This window comes from Lynx canadensis, chromosome B3, assembly GCF_007474595.2.
Source record: "Lynx canadensis isolate LIC74 chromosome B3, mLynCan4.pri.v2, whole genome shotgun sequence".
Classification (NCBI taxonomy): domain Eukaryota; kingdom Metazoa; phylum Chordata; class Mammalia; order Carnivora; family Felidae; genus Lynx; species Lynx canadensis.
Genome location: NC_044308.2, coordinates 1 through 19,469, shown reverse-complemented (window position 1 = coordinate 19,469; position 19,469 = coordinate 1). Strand labels below are relative to the sequence as shown.

General features: G+C 46.2%; 1 protein-coding gene and 1 pseudogene across 1 annotated transcript; one reads left to right on the top strand and one right to left on the bottom strand.

Annotated features, from left to right (window-relative positions):
* Nucleotides 1-1,235: 1,235 nt before the first annotated feature.
* On the bottom strand, nucleotides 1,236-4,587 carry LOC115516116 (annotated as a pseudogene).
* LOC115515383 (proline-rich extensin-like protein EPR1) lies at nucleotides 2,032-19,396 on the top strand. Its single transcript, XM_030317179.1, has 2 exons — nucleotides 2,032-2,096; nucleotides 16,339-19,396. The coding sequence occupies exon 2, from the start codon at nucleotides 16,714-16,716 to the stop codon at nucleotides 17,902-17,904; it is 1,191 nt and encodes a 396-aa protein (XP_030173039.1). The 5' UTR covers nucleotides 2,032-2,096; nucleotides 16,339-16,713; the 3' UTR covers nucleotides 17,905-19,396.
* Nucleotides 19,397-19,469: the final 73 nt, after the last annotated feature.

The window sequence follows — 19,469 nt, the reverse complement described above, 5'->3', positions numbered from 1 at the left end:
AAGGACCTGGAGCCCTCCAGAGAGCCAGGGGTATGCATGGGAACAATTTTTTAAAGTGCTTTTTGAATGGAATGGTTTATAACAACACTAAGCTGTAGACGAGACATGCCAATCAGCACCAAAAATCAGTTTTTTTTAAAAGATAAAGGATGCCAAGATCACATCACCCTCTTCAATACATTAAGAGAAAAGATTCCATTCCAGATCCCACCCTTGGTCTCCATCTGCCTCCATTTATAGGAGTTTTGGTTATGGCCCAAAGCGAAATTGCCCCTTTTGATAAAAATATGGTGGTGTCTGCCATGAACCATGTTTGGAAGAAGAAGCATGATGTCAAAAAGACACGTGAAACCCAGGACCCAATCACCTGTGTCCAGCCGACAAAATAAAACCTCTCTTTTAGGTAGCAGCTACCATAGACAGCACGAGTTCACAACTAGAGATTCAGCTACGCTCCTGACTTAGTAACAAACAGGTAGTCGAGAGCAAAGGTGCTTCCACATCCAAAATGGTTCAACCGTGTTGACAGATTGTTTTGTCCTCCCTCCCCCTTCACGTCCCTTATTTCTAATTCTTTCTTGAGTTCATTGCTTCGCAATCTAACGATGCCATAAATGGCATATGCAGTTCCTTGAAATTATCCTAAAAGGGGTGTGTACATGCTAGTCATAACATGAAAAAAAAGCCTCCTCTAATTTGTTCCCATATTTGCAGCGTACATTTTCTTTAGTCTGCAGGGTCTCCTGTAAGCATTTTACTATTTTAACATACTCAAACAATAACTGTTTGCATAGAGAAGGGATTCCCTTCTGTTGTACTTCAAATAGCCACCAAATGCTTTTAGTTATTCCATTTATATAGGACCTTTTTCTCTCTCTTCTAAAAGATCTTTCAATATGATCTAGGTGGGGGCAGAGTTTTTTTTTTTTAATTTATTTTTGGGACAGAGAGAGACAGAGCATGAACGGGAGAGGGGCAGAGAGAGAGGGAGACGCAGAATCGGAAACAGGCTCCAGGCTCCGAGCCATCAGCCCAGAGCCTGACGCGGGGCTCGAACTCCCAGACCGCGAGATCGTGACCTGGCTGAAGTCGGACGCTTAACCGACTGCGCCACCCAGGCGCCCCCAGAATTTTTTTTTTTAAGTTTCATCCTAAAACACAAAGAACAAAACACAACCAGAGAAAAGGAGAGAGCAGGTGTGAACACGTCCCTCCCATGCGGCCAGACTACATCCTCACAGGTCAATATCCCGCACATCTGTAGGGGTGCTGGCCTGGTCCAGTTCATCCTCTGGCTTGGACCCATCCCCCTGGTCCTGACAGAAATGCTGCAGGCCGTTGAGCAGCACCACCTCAATCTGCTCCTGGCAGGCTTTGAGGCTTTGAGGCTTTGAGGCAACACAGTCCACATCTGTGTTGGTGATCTTGACCAGCAGATCTACCAGGGCATTACCGGTGAGTGAGCTCACGTCCTCATCCTGCTGGAGCCCATAGATGGCGACTCCAACACTTCCAGTTGCAATCATCGATGGCAGGTACATGGCGAGCTTAAAGTTGGTAGCACACAGAGCAATGGAAGTCTGTGTATGCTTGCGGATCAGAGACAACTTCTTGCTGGGCTGGGGCAGCTTGCGAAGGATGTGCTAGATGAGGTCGTGAGGAGTGACAGCCGCCAGGTTCCACTTCAACTTCCCCAACACCACCAGCTCCCACTCCAGCAGCTCCTGAGGTTTGATGGAGTTGTTGGTGTAAATGCACAACTTCTCTGCTGTCAGAGGGGTGGTCTCTGAGCTTGGGGGCCAGGAACATGCAGATAGCACCCAGGAGTTGGGACTCCAGCCAAGAAGTGGTCCAGGTAATTCACGGCCAAAGGTAAGACCTCTTCTTCACACTTCTGTTCCTCACAGACCTCCAGCATCCAGGTGGCACCGTCCTGCACATGTAGGGCTGAATGTCCTTCTGCACACATTTGAAGTAGGAGCACTAGGAAGATAGTGCTCCTCGATGGTGAGCAAGTTCTGTAAAATGCGGTCACCGTAGAGCAGGTTGGCGTCCGGCATGGCCCTGAAGACAGGGTCCACCTTGCAGCACAGCAGGTTCGTGGTCAGCTGGGTGCCTGCTCACTCCCTTGCTTTCTCTGGATTGGAAAAATTGGGGGGGAGTTTGGAGGGGGGAGGGGAGAGCGTTCCCCTTACCTCTTTCCTTTGGCTAAATAAGGGGTTTTCAGGAGAAAAGTTATGGGACAGAGAGAAAGAGGCTGGGGGAGAAGAGAAGAAAGGGATGAGCAGTGGGAGAGCCTCGGGGGCTGCTAACTCTGCCTGCCCTCCCCTTCAGACTTTACAGTCTTTGTTTTAAAATCTAGTTTGTCTGATATAAATATGGCTATTCCAGCTTTCTTTTGATGTCCATTAGCATGACAGATGATTTTCCATTCCCTCACGTTCAATCTGCAGGTGTCTTTAGGTATAAAATGCGTCTTGTAGGAAGTATATGGGTGGATCTAGGGTTTTTTTTTTTTTTAAATCCATTCTGATATCCTATGTCTTTTGATTGGAGCATTTAGTCCACTTACATTCAGGGTGATTATTGAAAGGTAGGAATTTAGTGCCATTGTATGACCTGAAGATTTGGTGTTTCTGGGGATGTCCTCTGGTCCTTTGCAGTATTGTTGCTTTGGTCTTCCTTTTTTTTTCCCCCCTCAGATCAGAGAGTCCCCTTTAAAATTTCTTGCAGGGCTGGTTGAGTGGTCACAAACTCCTTTAGATTTTGTTTGGGAAACTCTTTTTCTGTCCTTCTATTCTGAACAACAGCCTTGCTGGATAAAGGATTCTTGGCTGCATATTTTCCCTATTCAACAGATTGAATATTTCCTGCCACTCCCTTCTGGCCTGCCAAGTTTCAGTGGACAGGTCTGCTGCAAACCTTATGTGTCTACCCTTATAGGGACCTTTGTCCCTAGCTGCTTTCAGAGTTCTGTCTCTTTTTAAAACTTTTTTTATTTAAAAATTTTTAATGTTTATTTATTTTTGAGAGAGAGAGAGAGAGAGAGAGAGAGAGGCGCAAAGGGAGATGGAGACACAGAATGTGAAGCAGGCTCCAGGCTCTGAGCTGTCAGCACAGAGCCTGACACAGGGCTCAAACTTATGAACTGTGAGATCATGACCTGAGCCGAAGTTGGATGCTTAACTGATTGAGCCACCCAGGCACCCTTCAGAGTTCTGTCTTTATCTTTGTATTTTGCAAGTTTCTGTATGATACGTCATGATGTGGACCTGTTCTTGTTGATTTTGAGGGGAGTTCTCTGAGCCTCTTGGACTTGAATGCCTGTTTCCTTCCCCAGATTAGGGACGTTCTCAGCTATAATTTGTTCAAATAAACCTTCTGCTCTTATTCCCTCTCTTCTTCTGAGACTCCTATGGTATGGATAGTGTTTCATTTCATGGAATCACTAAGTTCTCTAAGTTTCCCCTCATGATCTACTAACTACCTTGCCCTCTTTTTTTTTCAGCTTCATTATTTTCCATAATTTTATCTTCTATATCACCTACTCTCTCCTGTGCTTCTTCAATCCTCACTGTGATTGTATCTAGTTGGTTTCGCATCTCAGTTATAACATTTTTTATTTCAGCCTGACTAATTTTTAGGTCTTTGATCTCTGCAGGAAAGGTTTCCCTGGTGTCTTCTATGCTTTTTGTTGAAGCACAGCTAGTAGTCTTATGACTGTTGTTCTAAAGTCTTGTTCAGATATATGGCTTATATCTGTTTTGAGCAAATCTCTGGATGTGATTTCTTCTTGACCTTTCTTTTGGGGAGAATTCCTCTGTCTTGTCATTTTGGCTAACTTTCTGCCTTTTGCATGTTTTAAAAGCATGTTATGTTTCCTGCCCCCAGGAGTGCTGCTATATTAAAAAGGTGTCATACACTGTCCAGGATCTGGCATTTCAGGAAGTGTTTCTGATGTATGCTGTGTGCACTCTGCTGTTGCATTCTGGCTGTCCTTCCCCACTGGTCAGTTCTCTGCAGACTCCTCCTTGCTTGCCGTGGGGAGTGTTTGGACCTTTAAACTAGGTGTGCTTTGATTTGTTTGTTGAAGTAAGCCTGGAAAAAACAGCGGCGGGGGCAGGGGGAAGGCTGATGCCAAAAAAAGTGGAAAGAAAAGGGAACAACAACAAAAAAACCCAAACAGAGAATCAAAAAACTGTAAGACTGATTCAAAAGAGAAAAGAAAGGAAAAAAAAAGAAAAAAGAAAGAAAAAGAAATGACTTTTTAAAAAGGCCTAATCCAAAAAAAAAAAGAGAGAGGAAAGGAAAAAAAAAAAACAACAAAAAACGACGAGACACTGTGCCAGATTCCAAAAGAAAAAAAGAAGAAGAAAACGAAAAAAACTGTAAGACTGGTCCTATTTCCAGCAGAACTGCAGGTGACACTTTGAAGCCCTGGATTTTCAGTGCATTTGGTGCATGGGGAGGTGCTGGCCGTGCTGTTCTGGAGACCCAGAGCCAGTCTTGCCCCAGTAAATAAGCAGTTGCCAGGGATGGGGGTTGGGTTTGGTGTGAGTGGGTCCTGCCTTCACTGGGGGCTGCCATGTTGCTCTCTGAAGTCCCACTGTGTTGGTGTTGGGGGGAATATGGCACCTCCCCAGTCTCTTGTCCCTGGGCAGGGGATCTGACAACTTCACTGTTCAGGCAGCCCTCACAGAACAGCGAGGGCAGTCAGCTCGTCCCGCACCACAACTCTTCTGTGTTTTTTCTTTGATGTGTGAGGGAGATTCTAAACTTGATATCTTTAAGGACCTGGCTCAGTGGAGATCTGCTCCCCTTCTCCAGAGTAGAGCCTCTTGACGCTGTGTCTGATGTCCTTTGTCCCTGAAATAGTCTCATTCCTGCACAGTGCACAGAATCTGTGGTGTAGCGCCTCTAAAAGCAGCAAAGGTTATGTTCCCTCTGGGGGTACCTCTGTCCCCTGCTGATGAAAGGCATTTGGCTGGTGCCTGCAGGGTCTTTTGTCCTTGGGGAGGCAATATACCCTCTTCAAAAAGTGTTCAGGAAGGGGACTGTTCTCTCCCAGTGCACACCAGAGATCCCTATACCATGTTGTACAGTCAGAGGCCAGCTTCCTCCTCCCCAGGAGCCACGCCATGGCTCTGCTCCAGAGAAAGTTGCGCACTTCCAAAACCTGAGAGTTCGAGCTCCAAACACTGTTTGCAAAAAAACCCCCTGCGACATTCAGTGTCTCTTGCTCCCCAGTCCACGGTCCAGAGAGATTTCCCTCCTGTGCAAACTCGATGCTGTGCTTTCTCAACCCCTCTCTTTCTCTCACTGTCAGTCTGAAATGAGTTGTTTTGTAGGCAGCATATAGATGAATCTTATATTTTAAAACTCTTCTTGTTTATCAAATTTGTGAGCATAGAATTATTTAAAGTATTCCTTTATTATCTGTTTAATGTCTGTGTGATCTGTGTGTGTTGTCTCTTGTTTTATTCATATTAGTAATTTTTGTCTTCTCATTTTTTTTGCTTATTTAGCTTGGCTGGAGGCTTATCATTTTTATTGATCTTTCAAAAACCAACTTTTGGTTTTGTTCATTTTTTCCTCTTAATTTCCTGTTTATATTTTCATTGATCATACTCTCATTCTTTTTTCTCCCCTTTGAATACTGTTGATTTTTATTTGCTTTTACTTTTTAAAGCTGTCATAGGTATTTTCCCAGAATGCCTTACACCTGGCTTGGTAAAAAGATTTTATTTTTCATGCAAAGTATATGCAAACATTTGTTTGACCAAAGTTACACATTAAATTATAACTGTAGTTGTGATAATACTACTAAGCTAACTTTTTCTTTTGTGTTGTTGTGTTAAAAATACACATAACATAAAATTACCATCTTACCACTTTTTTAAAAAAATGTTCTGATTTATTTTTGAGAGATAGAAAGTCAGAGCACAAGCTAGGGAGGGAGAGAGAGAGGGAGACACAGAATCCGAAGCAGGCTCCAGGTTCTGAGCTGTGAGCACAGAGCCGGACGTGGGGCTCGAACCCACGAACCAGGAGATCATGACCTGAGCCAAGTACCACACCTAACTAACTGAACCATCCGGATACCCACATGTATATTTTATTTTAAAGCTCTTGTTCTCTTGTAAATGTGAACCCAAGATAAAGTGTTCTTCACACTGAATATTTTAAGAAATGAGTGGTTGCCATTTATGAAAGTAGCAATTAAAATGAGATTTTTAATGAAACTTTTCAGAAAACATTTGTTGTTAAGTCATGTTGAACATATGAGTCCAATGTTTTGATGAGCAGTGTGAAGAGGTAAATAAAAGACTCCATTTTAAGACAAATTCTTTCTTTCTGTATAAATCAGATCATAAAATATTTTTCTTGTGAAACTGCAAAATATATCTCCTCTTATAGTAATTTAATGCTTTAATATTATTATTAAAGAGTCTTAAAAACAGTTTCCATCCCAGTAACATTTTTTTGCTTGATCTAAATATGTAGATTTTTAGGGGCGTCTGGGTGGCTCAGTCGGTTGAGCGTCTGACTTCAGCTCAGGTCATAATCTCACAGTCCATGAGTTCGAGCCCTGCGTCGGGCTCTGTGCTGACAGCTCAGAGCCTGGAGCCTGCTTCGGATTCTGTGTCTCCCTCTCTCTCTGACCCTCCCCTGTTCATGCTCTGTCTCTCTCTGTCTCAAAAAAATAAACATTTAAAAAAATTTTTTTAATTATGTAGATTTTTAAAGAGCATTAAAACATAATACTAATATGTCTTTCCTTTGACATAGGATTATTCTCTTTGCCAGGTCATAGACTGGATGTTTTGTTAACTGGATGTTTCCTAAAAATGAGTAATTTATGCGGTTTCTAATTCTCTATTATTGTTTAGTTATTTAGGAAAATCCTTATCTCATACCCTCCAAAAAGATGTGCATGTGTATGTATGTGTGTTTTTCCTAAAGTGCTAAAGGTGTTCATACTAAAATTAAAGACTTTGTATAATAATATTCTTACTCATTTAGTAATACTGTATATTAAACTGTCTCAATCTAAAAATGCTTGATATATCATGAATATTAAGGAATTAAATTACCATTTTAGACCCTATTTATATATTGAAGCTATTTCTTCTATGTTGAGAAGATAAGACAGGGTTCAAAGAACTGATCAATTATTATACCAATATACATTTTGAGTCAAAAGTGTTTTCTTTGGGTTTTTAGTCTTCCTGCTCCAGAGAGTATTTCATTGTCTTTAGACTTATGGAATAAACTTGGATTAGATCCACATGATAAAATCTTAGAAAAGAAATCATCAGAATTTCCCAGATTTCCTAATCAGTGGTTATTAGTGAAGGTCTCCAGGCCTTGGTCATGGGCCCTAGATCATCCAAGGTCCCTGAAGCAGAAGGGAGGCAGATATGCTGGACAGAGTCTGGGCTGTTTCCCAAATGTCTTTGCAGTATAAATGTTTAGAGTGGCCCCTCAAGGGTGTCTTGTCTGATTCTTTTTGTCACCAAAGAAGAAACTAGTGGCTGAACCACACTGCTGGCTCTTAGGTTAATATTTTCCCATCTTATTTTTGAGACCTTATACCAAAATGAAATAATTTTTTAAAAAATGATTTCAGCTTTGACTGAAAAACTGACAAGGTTATTGAGAATACCTGACAATTATAATATTAATAGAAAATTTTGTTTTGTGGTTAAATAGAAATTAATTCACTGGTTTAGGGTCAGTGTGTCTGTTATTTATTTTATGGCACAACATCCTCATCTTCTTGGTTTTTGCACTCTGCTTTTCCCTGAAAACTCCTTAAAAAATCAATATCCCTTACTTAGGAAACCATTAAATAAGAATCCAAATCCAAGTCCTAATAACCTGCATCCTGATGTCTTAAGATTTACTTTCAAGTGTTCACTGTGTATTTGCACATTAAAAAACACACACACACACACACACAAATTACTGCAGTAGCCGAGGTTACTGTGAAAAGGTGCTTTTACAAAATTTTGGGCAGAAGCATTTGTGAGAGAGAGTTGGGGGTAAAGTTGCCATAAGTGAAGACATCATTTCCGTCAGAACCACCTGCCTTTGTTTCGGGAAGTTTACCTGGATGGATCTGATATTTTGCAATCCACCTTTTTGGTTTGTTTGTTTTGATTATGCTTATGCTCAAGGTGGGGGTTGAACTCACAACCCAGAGATCAAGAGTCGCATGGTCTATGGACTGAGCCAGCCAGGCACCCCCACGATCTACCTTCCTTAGTAAAAACTTGGAGGTCTCCTAAAATCAGTGAGACTTTGCAGACTGAAATTACAAGTGCTTCATTTCTGTGCTCAGACATTGCTTCTGTCAAGTGGTCTTTCTGAGAGAGTTCTGTCAGGGCCTGTTGGGGTCTCCCTGGCTCATGCCAATGAGATTCAATGATATGATGCTTGTGCAATGTTTGGAAGAATGTGCTATTTACTAGCAAAATGCACACTGTAACCTTCTTCCTCCTGCCCTATTTTTATTGGAGGAAATAGAGAAGCTACTTCAGCGTGGAAGGGGTCTCTCAGCTGATATGGTGAGGAACAGTAAATGGTCCCTGAATTTCTCTCTCCAGGGCTGTCGGCTTGTCATCAGACTTCTGTTAGGCTGAGAGGTCACAGAAACCAAACGCTGGAGGTGAAAGTGTCCAGGCCTGAGAGTGGTTTTGGAAGCAATGTGGGAGAAGGGGGAAGTGGAAGAAGAGGACAGGAGATGAAGGAAGGAGATGAATTTCAGAAAAACAACAGTCTGAAGGCGATATTAATGAAGTTCTGTGTTGGGTGTACCACAAACCTTTCTTCTCTTACCATGAAAACTGTAAAACCCGCCTCACTGGTTAGTGCATTGGAACTCTAATTTCAGGGTAGGATCAGACATCTTCTTCCTCAATAAGAAAGTTCAGGTAGATCCTGGGCAGGTAACTGAGGTTCACACTTTAGGGAACACGGAACAGTTATGGTGGAATCACTTGATGTAGAAATTGGACAATGTGCAGCCTAACTGAATGTGCTCCCTTATGAATAATGAGTTGTCTGTCGTTTGAGTTGGTGGCACAGAGACCAGATGGATTGCAGTGAAAACTCAAAGATCAAAAGAAAAGTTGTTTCTATTTAAGCTTGTAAATTGCAAGCATTTTGTGTTTTTATACTGTCTAAATACTGTCAGTAGTTTTGATAAACCTACCAGGTAGAAACAACCGAGTTAAAAAACATTGAAAAAAGATGCCTACTTTGTGCAAGGAGGTATATTAGCCCTTTCACACAGGGGTTGATACCCTAGGGAACTGAGGCACAGAAACTGTAACTGATTTTTCCAAATTTACATAGTAAGAAGGTGCCAGAGCCAAGAGGTAAATTAACTTTTTTGACCTCAATCTAGTGCGTACTACATAATATGCTGATTCTTAATCTGAAGCTATAGAAAGTAGACTTTCTGTTTTGAGTTGGCTGTGCATATTGCACAGGGAGATTGAAGACGGTGAATATGTTTGGATTTTTCTAGTTAATTCTCTGCTGTGTTGATTTACCATCTTCAAAACAGGGAGAGGGCAGTCCAAAAGCCATATTCATGACTCCAAATTCTGAGGCTCGTTCTGGAAAACACCATCTATGTGACCATTGCTGTCCTAGGTTATTGAGGCAGGATGGTGAACAAAATAAGCAAGAGCTTTATACTCATGGAGCCTGCGTGCTAGCAGAGGAAAACAGAAAAGAGACATGGAGAAAGATAGGAAATACAATTTGAGATGATGGTAAGTGATGAGAAGAAAACAAGATAGTATAGTACAGTGACCTAGGAAGTGACTGAGGAAGGTGATGCTAAAACACTATGGAAATCATTATCATAAGTAGATGACTCATCTTCCCATTAACACTTTCCAGACCTCCTTGCCTTGATTTACCATTAATTTAACAACAGCTCTCTCTCTGATGTGAGATATTTGCCTTGATAAGTCAAAATTTTCTTGGAAGATATATCTGTAAATATCTAAGTCATAAGTGAGATGATATATGGGGAAATTTTATAAATAAAATCTTATGCTTATGCTAAATAAAAAACAATGTTGCTTTTCCCTCCAGACTTTTATTGTGGTTTTTAACAATTAAAACCAATGTTATTAGATAGAGATACCCAGTCATAAAGGAAGAATGACTTTGACCCTGGGCAGCAACAGTATTTTCCAGTAGCACTTTATTCATTAGCTTCAACTGGATGTTGCCTTTAGAAGGGGGATAATAAATGGTACTATCCCCATAGTCAGAGCAGGGTCTAGTATTGGTTATTTTGTACTTCAATTAACACGTATGTGATAAATATTTATGTATAGTGACCATTCACTTGGCAGTCATTCTTCAAAATCCTATTAATTCTATGTATTCATACAGTATTGTAGAAGATAGCACTTTATACTCAATGGAAGAACACGTTTGTATCCTCCAAAGTCTTGCACAGGTTGGCTTTCAGTCAGTTATGTCTGTAGCCTGACACTAACCTCTTGATGATATTGCTTAGCTTTCCCATGCACAGGAAATTCCAGTATTTGCTAGCTTTGATTTGCTCTGATAGTAAGTCATTCAAATCAAAGAATTCAGCAAACCTCTTCCTAGAAGACTGTAACACTGACACATGTACTGGGAGTCTATGGTCTTAAGGGACGCTTTGCTTGTGCTATGGAGATGTTCATAATAGTGAAAGACAGTCAGGCTGTGTGCACTTAGATGCTGAGTCGTCTGTTGAAGCAGTCTGTTGAAGTTTAGTCCTTTGGTAAGTACTGAACTGGATATCACAATATGTCAAACTTGTATACTGTATCATTTTCTCCTCCACTTATTTTGCCCCATCCTGTGCAGAAAGCACTTAATCATTTTTGGTATGCCCCTAACATAACATGACTCTTTGAAAGAGCTTTGTGCTTTCCCCTCCTCCAGGAAGTTCTTTACTCAGTGAAATTAAATGGTGATTTCACTTCTGGCCGAATGTTAGAGTTAAAATCTGTCTGTGGGAGAACTTAACATAGGAAGGTGGGTTGTGCTCTCTTGCTACTTCAGAATCTTCCTGGTGATAGAGATTGATTCTAATGAAAATACAAAATATCAGAACTTGTGGGATGGAATGAAGGCAGTACTTAGAGAAAAATTTATAGCTGTAAACCTCTACCTTAAAATAATGAGAAAGATCTCAAATCAATAACCTAACTGTTCACCTACCAGGAGGAAGAAAACATTGTAAGAGAGGCGAAGTATGCCTTTGATGGGCTAACCAGTCCCAAGAACCATGGGACAGTTTTGAAAGGTGTAATATATGCTCAATGGAAACACCAGAAAGAGAAGAAAGAGAAAAAGAAAAATAAATATTTTAAGGTAATGCTTCGAATTGATTGACAATTTTCCAGATTTAGTGATACTGTATTAGTTTGTTGGGTCCACCATAACAAAGTACGACAGGACAGAAACATGCCGAAGAATAAAACTTGAGCACTTTATTATACCATATACAAAAATAAATTCAAAATAGATGAAAGACCTAAATGTGAGACAAGAAATCATCAAAATTTTAGAGGAGAAAACAGGCAACAACCTCTTTGACCTCAGCCAGCGAAAATTCTTACTAGTCATGACACCAGAGGCAAGAGGAACAAAAGTAAACATGAACTATTGGGACTTCATCAAGATAAAATCTTCTGCACAGCAAAGAAAACAAACAACAAAACTAAAAAGCAACCTTCAGAATGGGAGAAGATATTTGCAAGTGATATATCGGATAAAGGGTTAGTATCCAAAATATAGAAAGATCTTATAAAATTCCACACCCAGAAAACAAATAATTCAGTGAGGAAATGGGCAGAAGACATTAATATATATTTTTTTCCCCAAGAAGACATCCAGACGGCTAACAGACATGAAAAGATGCTCAACATTACTCATCATCAGGGAAGTATAAATCAAAGTCACGATGAGATACCACCTCACACCTATCAGAATGGCTAAAATTAACAACTCAGGAAACAACCGATTTTGGTGAGGATGTGGAAAAAGGGAACTCTCTTGCACTGTTGGTGGGAATGCAGACTGGTCAGAAACTGTGGAAAACAGTATGGAGGCGCCTCAAAAAGTTAAAAATAGAACTACCCCATGATCCAGCAATTATACTACTAGGCATTTACCCAAAGGATACAAAAATGCTGATTCGAAGGGGTACATGCACCTGGATGTTTATTGCAGTATTATCAACAATAGCCAAACTATGGAAAGAGCCCAAATGTCCATCAGCTGATGAATGGATAAAGAAGATGTGGTGTATATATACATTGAAATACTACTCAGCCATCAAAAACAATGAAATCTCGCCATTTGCAATGGCATGGATGGAGCTAGAATGTATTATGCTAAGCGAAATGTCAGAGAAAGACAAATATGATTTCATTCATATGTGGAATTTAAGAAACAAAAGAGATGAACATATGGGAAAGGGGGAAAAAGAGGAGAGAGGGAAACAAACCGTAAGATATTCTTAATGGTAGACTCTGATCCAGGCGAACAGCTTCATTATTCATGATGAGAACTTCCTGAAAGAACCCATTGACTCTTCAATGGAAGACACCCAGTTTGGATGCTAAGATTCTGAGGATCCTTCCGCTTGATGTTCCCTGGATCCCTCCCTTGATGTTCCTGGATCCCAGGAAGGGATTAGGGATCCAGTCCTAACCAAAGCCTCGTTTACCTGGATGTCTGATTCTCAGTGAAGTCTGACCTCACCGCCCCTTGGAGGCGCCTTTGAAGCTCTGGGGCAGCCTTCTCCAAGCAGGACACTTGGATCTCCCCACCTGCAGGTGGTGGAGGGACATCTGCGGGTCTGATCCTGACACTCGCATGCATTTCAGGGGTGACCAAGCTTGTTTCAAATTTCCAAGTTTCTAGTAGATCAATATTACTTTTTAAATCATAAAACCGCATGGATAAACATTACTAATCACTGAAGTGCCCCCTAATGAAAATAAGTCAGAACACGGAGGCTGAGTTCCAGGAGCCATCAGAGAACAGAGATGCACCCGGAGAGCAGTGGCGAAATTGATTCTGTAAATGTTCCAAAGGCAAAAAGCACACGAGGTTGGGAGGCAGTTAGGAATCACTGGGTGGAGTCATTTCAAGGGCCTGGCTCTGCCCTCTGTTCCCCAATTTCCTCCCCCTTGTCGGTTGTGTGGGGTTTTCTCTGAAACAAAGCTGCTGTTCCCGGCTGGATGGCTGTGTGTCATGCAAACCCCAGCCTGCCAGTGGAGGTACCACCATCAGAGGCCCAGCTGGCGCGGGGCTGCAGGATCCTTCCCACCCCCACCCTTCCAGGCACCAAGTCACAGACCCTCACTGAAGTGAAACCTACCTGAGCATCTTATCAGCCTTCTGAGGTATCACCACTGATTTATCTGTCAGCATAGCAACTTGAAAGTTCTAGAAGAGCCAGCCTTGTGGTATCTCCCCATGCAAAGGCTCCATCTCCCAAATAGAGGTGCCTCACACTAACTATGCAGGCTATGGCTTGAAGGACCTGGGGATGCCACCAGCTGGCCGTGGCACCAGGGACGAGTTCCCTGGCCAGTCGGGCCACCCAGTGATGAAGATTAGACGGTGTCGCTTACGTCATGAGCAAGGAAAGGGACTGGCTGTGGCCGGCTGTCTTAGGATTCAGCATTGCCACACTGGACTGCTGGGCATGGAGCATCGTGTACGCAACATGAAGGTGACCCACCCCAGCCTCACACGCTGCATGGGGGGTGGGACAGCCTCGGTGGTGCAGAGCAGCTCTTCTGTGATATCAGCTTTGCTAACAGCCCTCCGGGTATGTTCATGCCCATGGTAGGTGGTTGTGAAGATGATGTGAACATGCCCACGCTCACAGCAGGCTTGTGTGCCAAACAAAATTCCGGGGTCAGAATTTGAATTATAAGTGCCTACCTATGCCACGAGCATTGTGACAAGTCAACCTGTGCCTTCTCAGTTCTTCCCCCAGCCCACTAAGATGGGCCATCACAGTCTCCTCCCATGGACAGCGGGATCCTGCCAGGAGCCCAGGCTCAGCCTGGACCTCCTCACCCATCCTCCGTGTTATCACCGTGACAGCTCAGACAGGTGGGTGTTATCCTGCCCATTTTGCAGACTGCAGATCTGAGCCTCAGGGTATTAGATCCTCCTTATTGGCAAGAAATAAAGTCTGGGATGATCCCAGGTCACCCCCTTTGCCAAAGACCATGACCAGAGACAGCAGACAGGAATCAGATCTCTGGGGATGTCCCACAGAGCACAGAGAAGAGCCACGCCAGCTTGCAGATCCCAGTGCTAGGGGCGCAGTCTCATTGGCCAAATGTCTCCCCACCCCCACTGGGAGCCCAGCCCTCTACCTGCTTCTGGAGGCCAGGAGAGGCGGTTACCTCTGGGGCTGGGGAGTAACTGGACAGTGATCTGGCCGGTCGTCCAAACTAGTATGTGGAGACAGAATAATCACCCCAGTAGGCATCTCTGGGGAGGACCTGCCGACCAGAGCTGGGGTGCACTTTGGATTTGGGGTGTGGGGGTGTAAGAGCTTCCTCTCTTGAGCTCTCCTACTTATAGTGGGCAGTTGGTAGTGATGGACAAAAGGGCACCAGCCTCCCCTTCATCTGGTCCTTAGGCTCTGTCACATCCCTCCCACACAGAGCAGCACTGACCCGTGTCACAATAGGACCTTGCAGATGTGACTGTGCAGGTCACATACATCATCATAAAAGACATCATCCTGCCAGGCTGTCTCTGGGGGAAGCCAGCCACCACGCCCTGCGGATGCCCAAGCAAGCCTGCGAAGAGCCTCACATGGAGAGGAACCAGCCGTGGAGGGAGCCACCTGGGAAGAGTCCTCTGGCCCTTCAGATGAGACCACAGCCCAAACCACCCAGCCAACTTCTCCCAATTTGCAGACCCCCAGAAACACATGTTGATCATTGTATAACTGTAAGTCTCGGAGTACCTGGTTGCATAGGAGGAGGCAGCTAGTGGTTCTGCCCCCTGATGATGAGAAGGGACAATCCATATTGTCACCTACATGCACACACACACGCATGCAGAGGTTTTTAAGTGGGACTGTATGATGCCATGCATGTCATTTAAGCTAACACCCGCTGCTATCTTAAATAAATCCTAAAATCTGCACAGCTAAACAAGAGGGAGGACATCGTGGAGGACACAATATGCCTGGTGGTTCTCCTCTAAGCAGGGATTCACTCAAGACCCCTGTCCTGCTGGCTCTTCAATTCACTTGGCCAGTGGGGACAGAGACCACGGGAGGGTCACACATACTTCTTGACCCTCCAGACCAGAAATGACACTTGCTGGACCCAGTCACATTCCACTGGTGAGAGGTGATTGCTGAGGACTGAGGTCCAGCTTTGGAGCCCCTGCTTGGCAACAGCAAGATTCCATAGAATCTGTGTGGTCAGCTACCCATCTCTACTGTGTTCCTGTTCTCTTGCTTCTGAAAATTAGAACCTATGCTATGGGCATTGTGGCAGACAGACCTCAAGGTGTGACTGGATCCCTGCCTCCTGATATCCATGGGAACACAACAGAGGTGATACACATATGTGATTATGTCCCATGAGAGTGTCACAGCGTCTCCAGCAGACACATTCCCCCAGTTGGCCTGAGGAAGCCTGTGGCCATGTCGAGGAAGTCTGACTCACACAGGAACTGAGCAGCCAACAGGCCTGAGTGAGGAGGTAGGTCCTGCCTCGTGGGGGCCTCAATGGGACTGCAGCCCAAGCCCACACCTTCCACTCAGGGGACCCAGCTAAGCCTCACCTGGACTCCTGCCTACGGACACAATGAGATAGTAAATGTGCCTTGTTTCAAGATGCCTAGTCTGCTGTAATGTTGTTTATGCCAGGATCACGGAAGCCAGCGTCTTCCCATGTCTGGCCATATTTACATCCTTCTCCACGAAAGCCACGTGTGCCCCTGTGAAGAGGTGCCACATCGTGTATTGGTCCCTGTGGGCCACATGGAGACTGTCGCTGTGATTTCTCTGTCGCTCACAGAGGCCGAGCACATTCGATGAGGATCCTTGCAGGTGTTTGCAGGGATGACTCAACACAGGCTCAGTCACAGGCCTGCACCTGCACAATTCAGGTACACAAACTGCCACGCTGCCTCCCCAAAGGGGCATCGTGATGGGTAAAGTGTCAACAGTGGAGATGCCAAGAAGAACAGAAAGAGGATTTCACTGCCTTCACTCTGGTCTGGGTCTGCACTCTCTAATTGACTCATTCTCTTTTTTCCCAGCCGCCTGTGAAATCCAGCAAGAGACCCCGCAGGCAAAGCATCCCCTGCTGGAACCCACACCACACTCTCAAGCAGCAAGGACTGCCCTGAGCCAGCAAGACCTCTCCTGGGACTGACCCCAGGACAATGATGGGCCTGATCTCAGTGCCCCCTCTACACGCACCCACTGGCCTCCACTCCCCCCTGCACGCACCACCAGCCTCACTGCCTCCTTACATGCACCCCCTGCCCCCCTGCACGCACCCACCTGACCCCTGCATGCGACCCTCCCTGCAAGCACCTGTGGACCCCCGAGCACACACCCACATGCTCCTGCATGCACCCTCCCAGCACGCACCCACCTGACCCCCTGCATGCACCTGTGGACCTCCCTGCATGCACCCACCTGCCCCAATATATGCACCTGAGGGCCCTCTGGCACACACCCACCTGCCCCCTTGCCCCAATGCATGCACCTTTGTGGCCCCATGTATGCACCCACCTGCCCCTCTGCCTACCTTCACGCATCCCCCTGGACTCCTGCATACACCCGCCTGCCCCCCTGGATGCAGTCACCCACCTTCAGTCCCCCTGCACACACTCATCCGCCCCTCTGTATGCACCCATCTGCCCTCCTGCCCCTTTCACTCACCCACCTGTCCCCCTGCATGCATCCACTTGCCTTCATTCCCTCTGCAGGCACCCACCTACACCCTTGCACAGACCCACTTGTCCCCTGCTCACACCCACCTGCTCCTCTGCAAATACCCATCTGCCACCGCACACACCCACCTGGTCCCCTGCATGCTCCCACCTTCCTCCGACCTTGCTGCACACACCCGCCTGTCCCAATACACCCATCCACCTGCCCTCTGCATGTACCCGCAAGCACCCCTGCAATCACCACATGCCCCTGCTCCCTTGCACACACCCACCTGCCCCATTGCACTCACCCAACAGTCCTCCTGCAGGTACCCAACTGCCTTCATTCCCCCTGAAGGCACCCACCTTCCCCCTGCATGCAACCACCTGCCTCCCCTGGCCTTCTGTAAACACCCCTCTGCAAGCACACAACCGCTCCTGCACATATCCACCAGCCCCCATACACCCACCCACGCGCCCCCTGCATGCACTCAGGAGCCCCACTGCAATCACCCAGCTGTCCCCTGCCCCAGTGCACGTACTCACTCACTCCCTTGCATGCACCCACCTGCCCCTCTGTACTCATCAACCTGCTTCCCGGCATGCACCCACAAGCCTCCCCTGCCCCACTGCACACGTGCACCTGCCCCCATACATACACACACCTGGCCCCCTGTATGCACCCACCTACCCCCCTGGCCTCTGCACCACTCACCCTCCCCCTGCCTATCTTCATGCACCCACCTGCCCACCTGCAGCTACCCTCCTGACCCTCTGCATGCACCACCTGTCCCCCTGCATGCACTCACCCACCTTAACTTTCTGTGCACTCAACCACCTGCCCCCCCTTGCATGCTCTCACCTGTCTCCCTGACCCCTGCACCCACATGCCTGCCCCTTTGCATGAATCTACCTGCCCCCTTGCCCCCCTGCATGCACCCATGAGCTCCTTGCATGCAGCCACCTGCCCCACTATACCTACCCACCGTCACTCCTCCCTTCACGCAGCCACCTGCCCCCCTGCCCCTGGCAAGCACCCATGGGCACCCTTGCACACACCTACATGCACCTCTCCATGCACCCACAGACCTTCACTCTCCCTGCACATACCCACTGGCCCCCCTGCACGCACCCTCCTGCCTCCGTACATGCACCCACTGGCCCTCTGCCCACACTCAGTTGCCCTCCTGCATGCACCCATCTGCCCCTTAGCATGCACTCACCCTTTTTCAACACCCCTGCACACACCCAGGGGCCTCTGTCCCACATCTTCCTCTGGGACCCCCTTGCCCTGGTTACAGGGTACTGCAGTTGGAGGGAAGAGACGAGGCTGAGCACTCCTGGGGAGACCAGGTGCACCTGCAGAAAAATTCCGGGGTGCCACTTCCCAGGGAGGATGAAGGGGAGCCCAGACCTGCAGCAGGTGCAGCTGAGCCCCTGATGCCCTGAGAGGCTGCACGACAAGACTGGAGCCAGGGAAGCTCTCATCCAAGTTGGAACATGAAGAGGAGAGTTTCCCTTGGGATCTTTCTGGATTCAGATCCTACGTAGCTGGAAGTTTATCTCAGGGGAACCCCATGAGTGGAACTTTTGACTTATTGCCCTACAACATCCTCCCTGGAGGGAACGTCTGCATGGGTGGCAAGATGATTCTTCCACATGGCTGTGGACGGCTGTGGGCCTCCAGGCGGGTGCTGCTCTGCCCTCGGCAGTGTCCCTGCTCTGCTCTCACCCTGCATTCTCCTGGTGTCTGTGAAACAAGTAGAGAAATGGAAGAGAAAGTGAAACTTGGAAGAGTCTGCATCCCCTTACGTGCTCAGGGCTGTCAGACCTGACATGCACGCAATCCACTGTGAGTGTGGACAGAGGAAACACCCACGGACACTCAAAGGCCATTGGCATGAGTCATTACTAACAGTCACAGCGGCTGCAGTTTCAAGGCCTGGATCAGGTCCTCCCGAGACACACCAACAGACCAGAGGGTCTAATGGCCCCTCTGCCCATAAACATTCACAGCAGCTGGGAAGGTGCTGGTCCCACATGATGGACTGTGACAGCGCCTCTGTGACCCTTCTGCTCAGAGCAGCCTGGGCTGCAGGGACCCATTTCCAGCCTGGCCTCCCTGCCCTGCACAGCACCTTCTCTCCAGCATCTTCCCTGTTTCTGTGTCTCTCATCCCTTTCCGTCTGCCTTTCCGTCCCCTGTCCCTAACTTCCTGCGGAGTATTCCTACAAGCCAGCAGTTCAGGTTGGTGGAAAGTGGGTGGTCGGGAGAGGTTCGCCACACTCAGTGAATTTCAGGACATTCTGGCTATTTCCTCCCAGGCTAAAAGACCACCCAGCTCCCCAGGTGCATCCTGGCCCTTTACTGGCAGTGAGGGCACTGTTGAAATCTTCATTATTTGAAAATAACAAGTGTTGGTGAGAATGTGGAGAAGAAGGAGCCCTCCTGAACTCTTGGTGGGAATGTAAACTGGTGCAGTCACTGTGGAGAACTGTATGGAGGTTCCT

Bases quoted from the DNA above. Each gene is read 5' to 3' on its own strand.
- LOC115515383 (XM_030317179.1), top strand. From the start codon at position 16,714: ATGCACCCACCTGCCCCAATATATGCACCTGAGGGCCCTCTGGCACAC.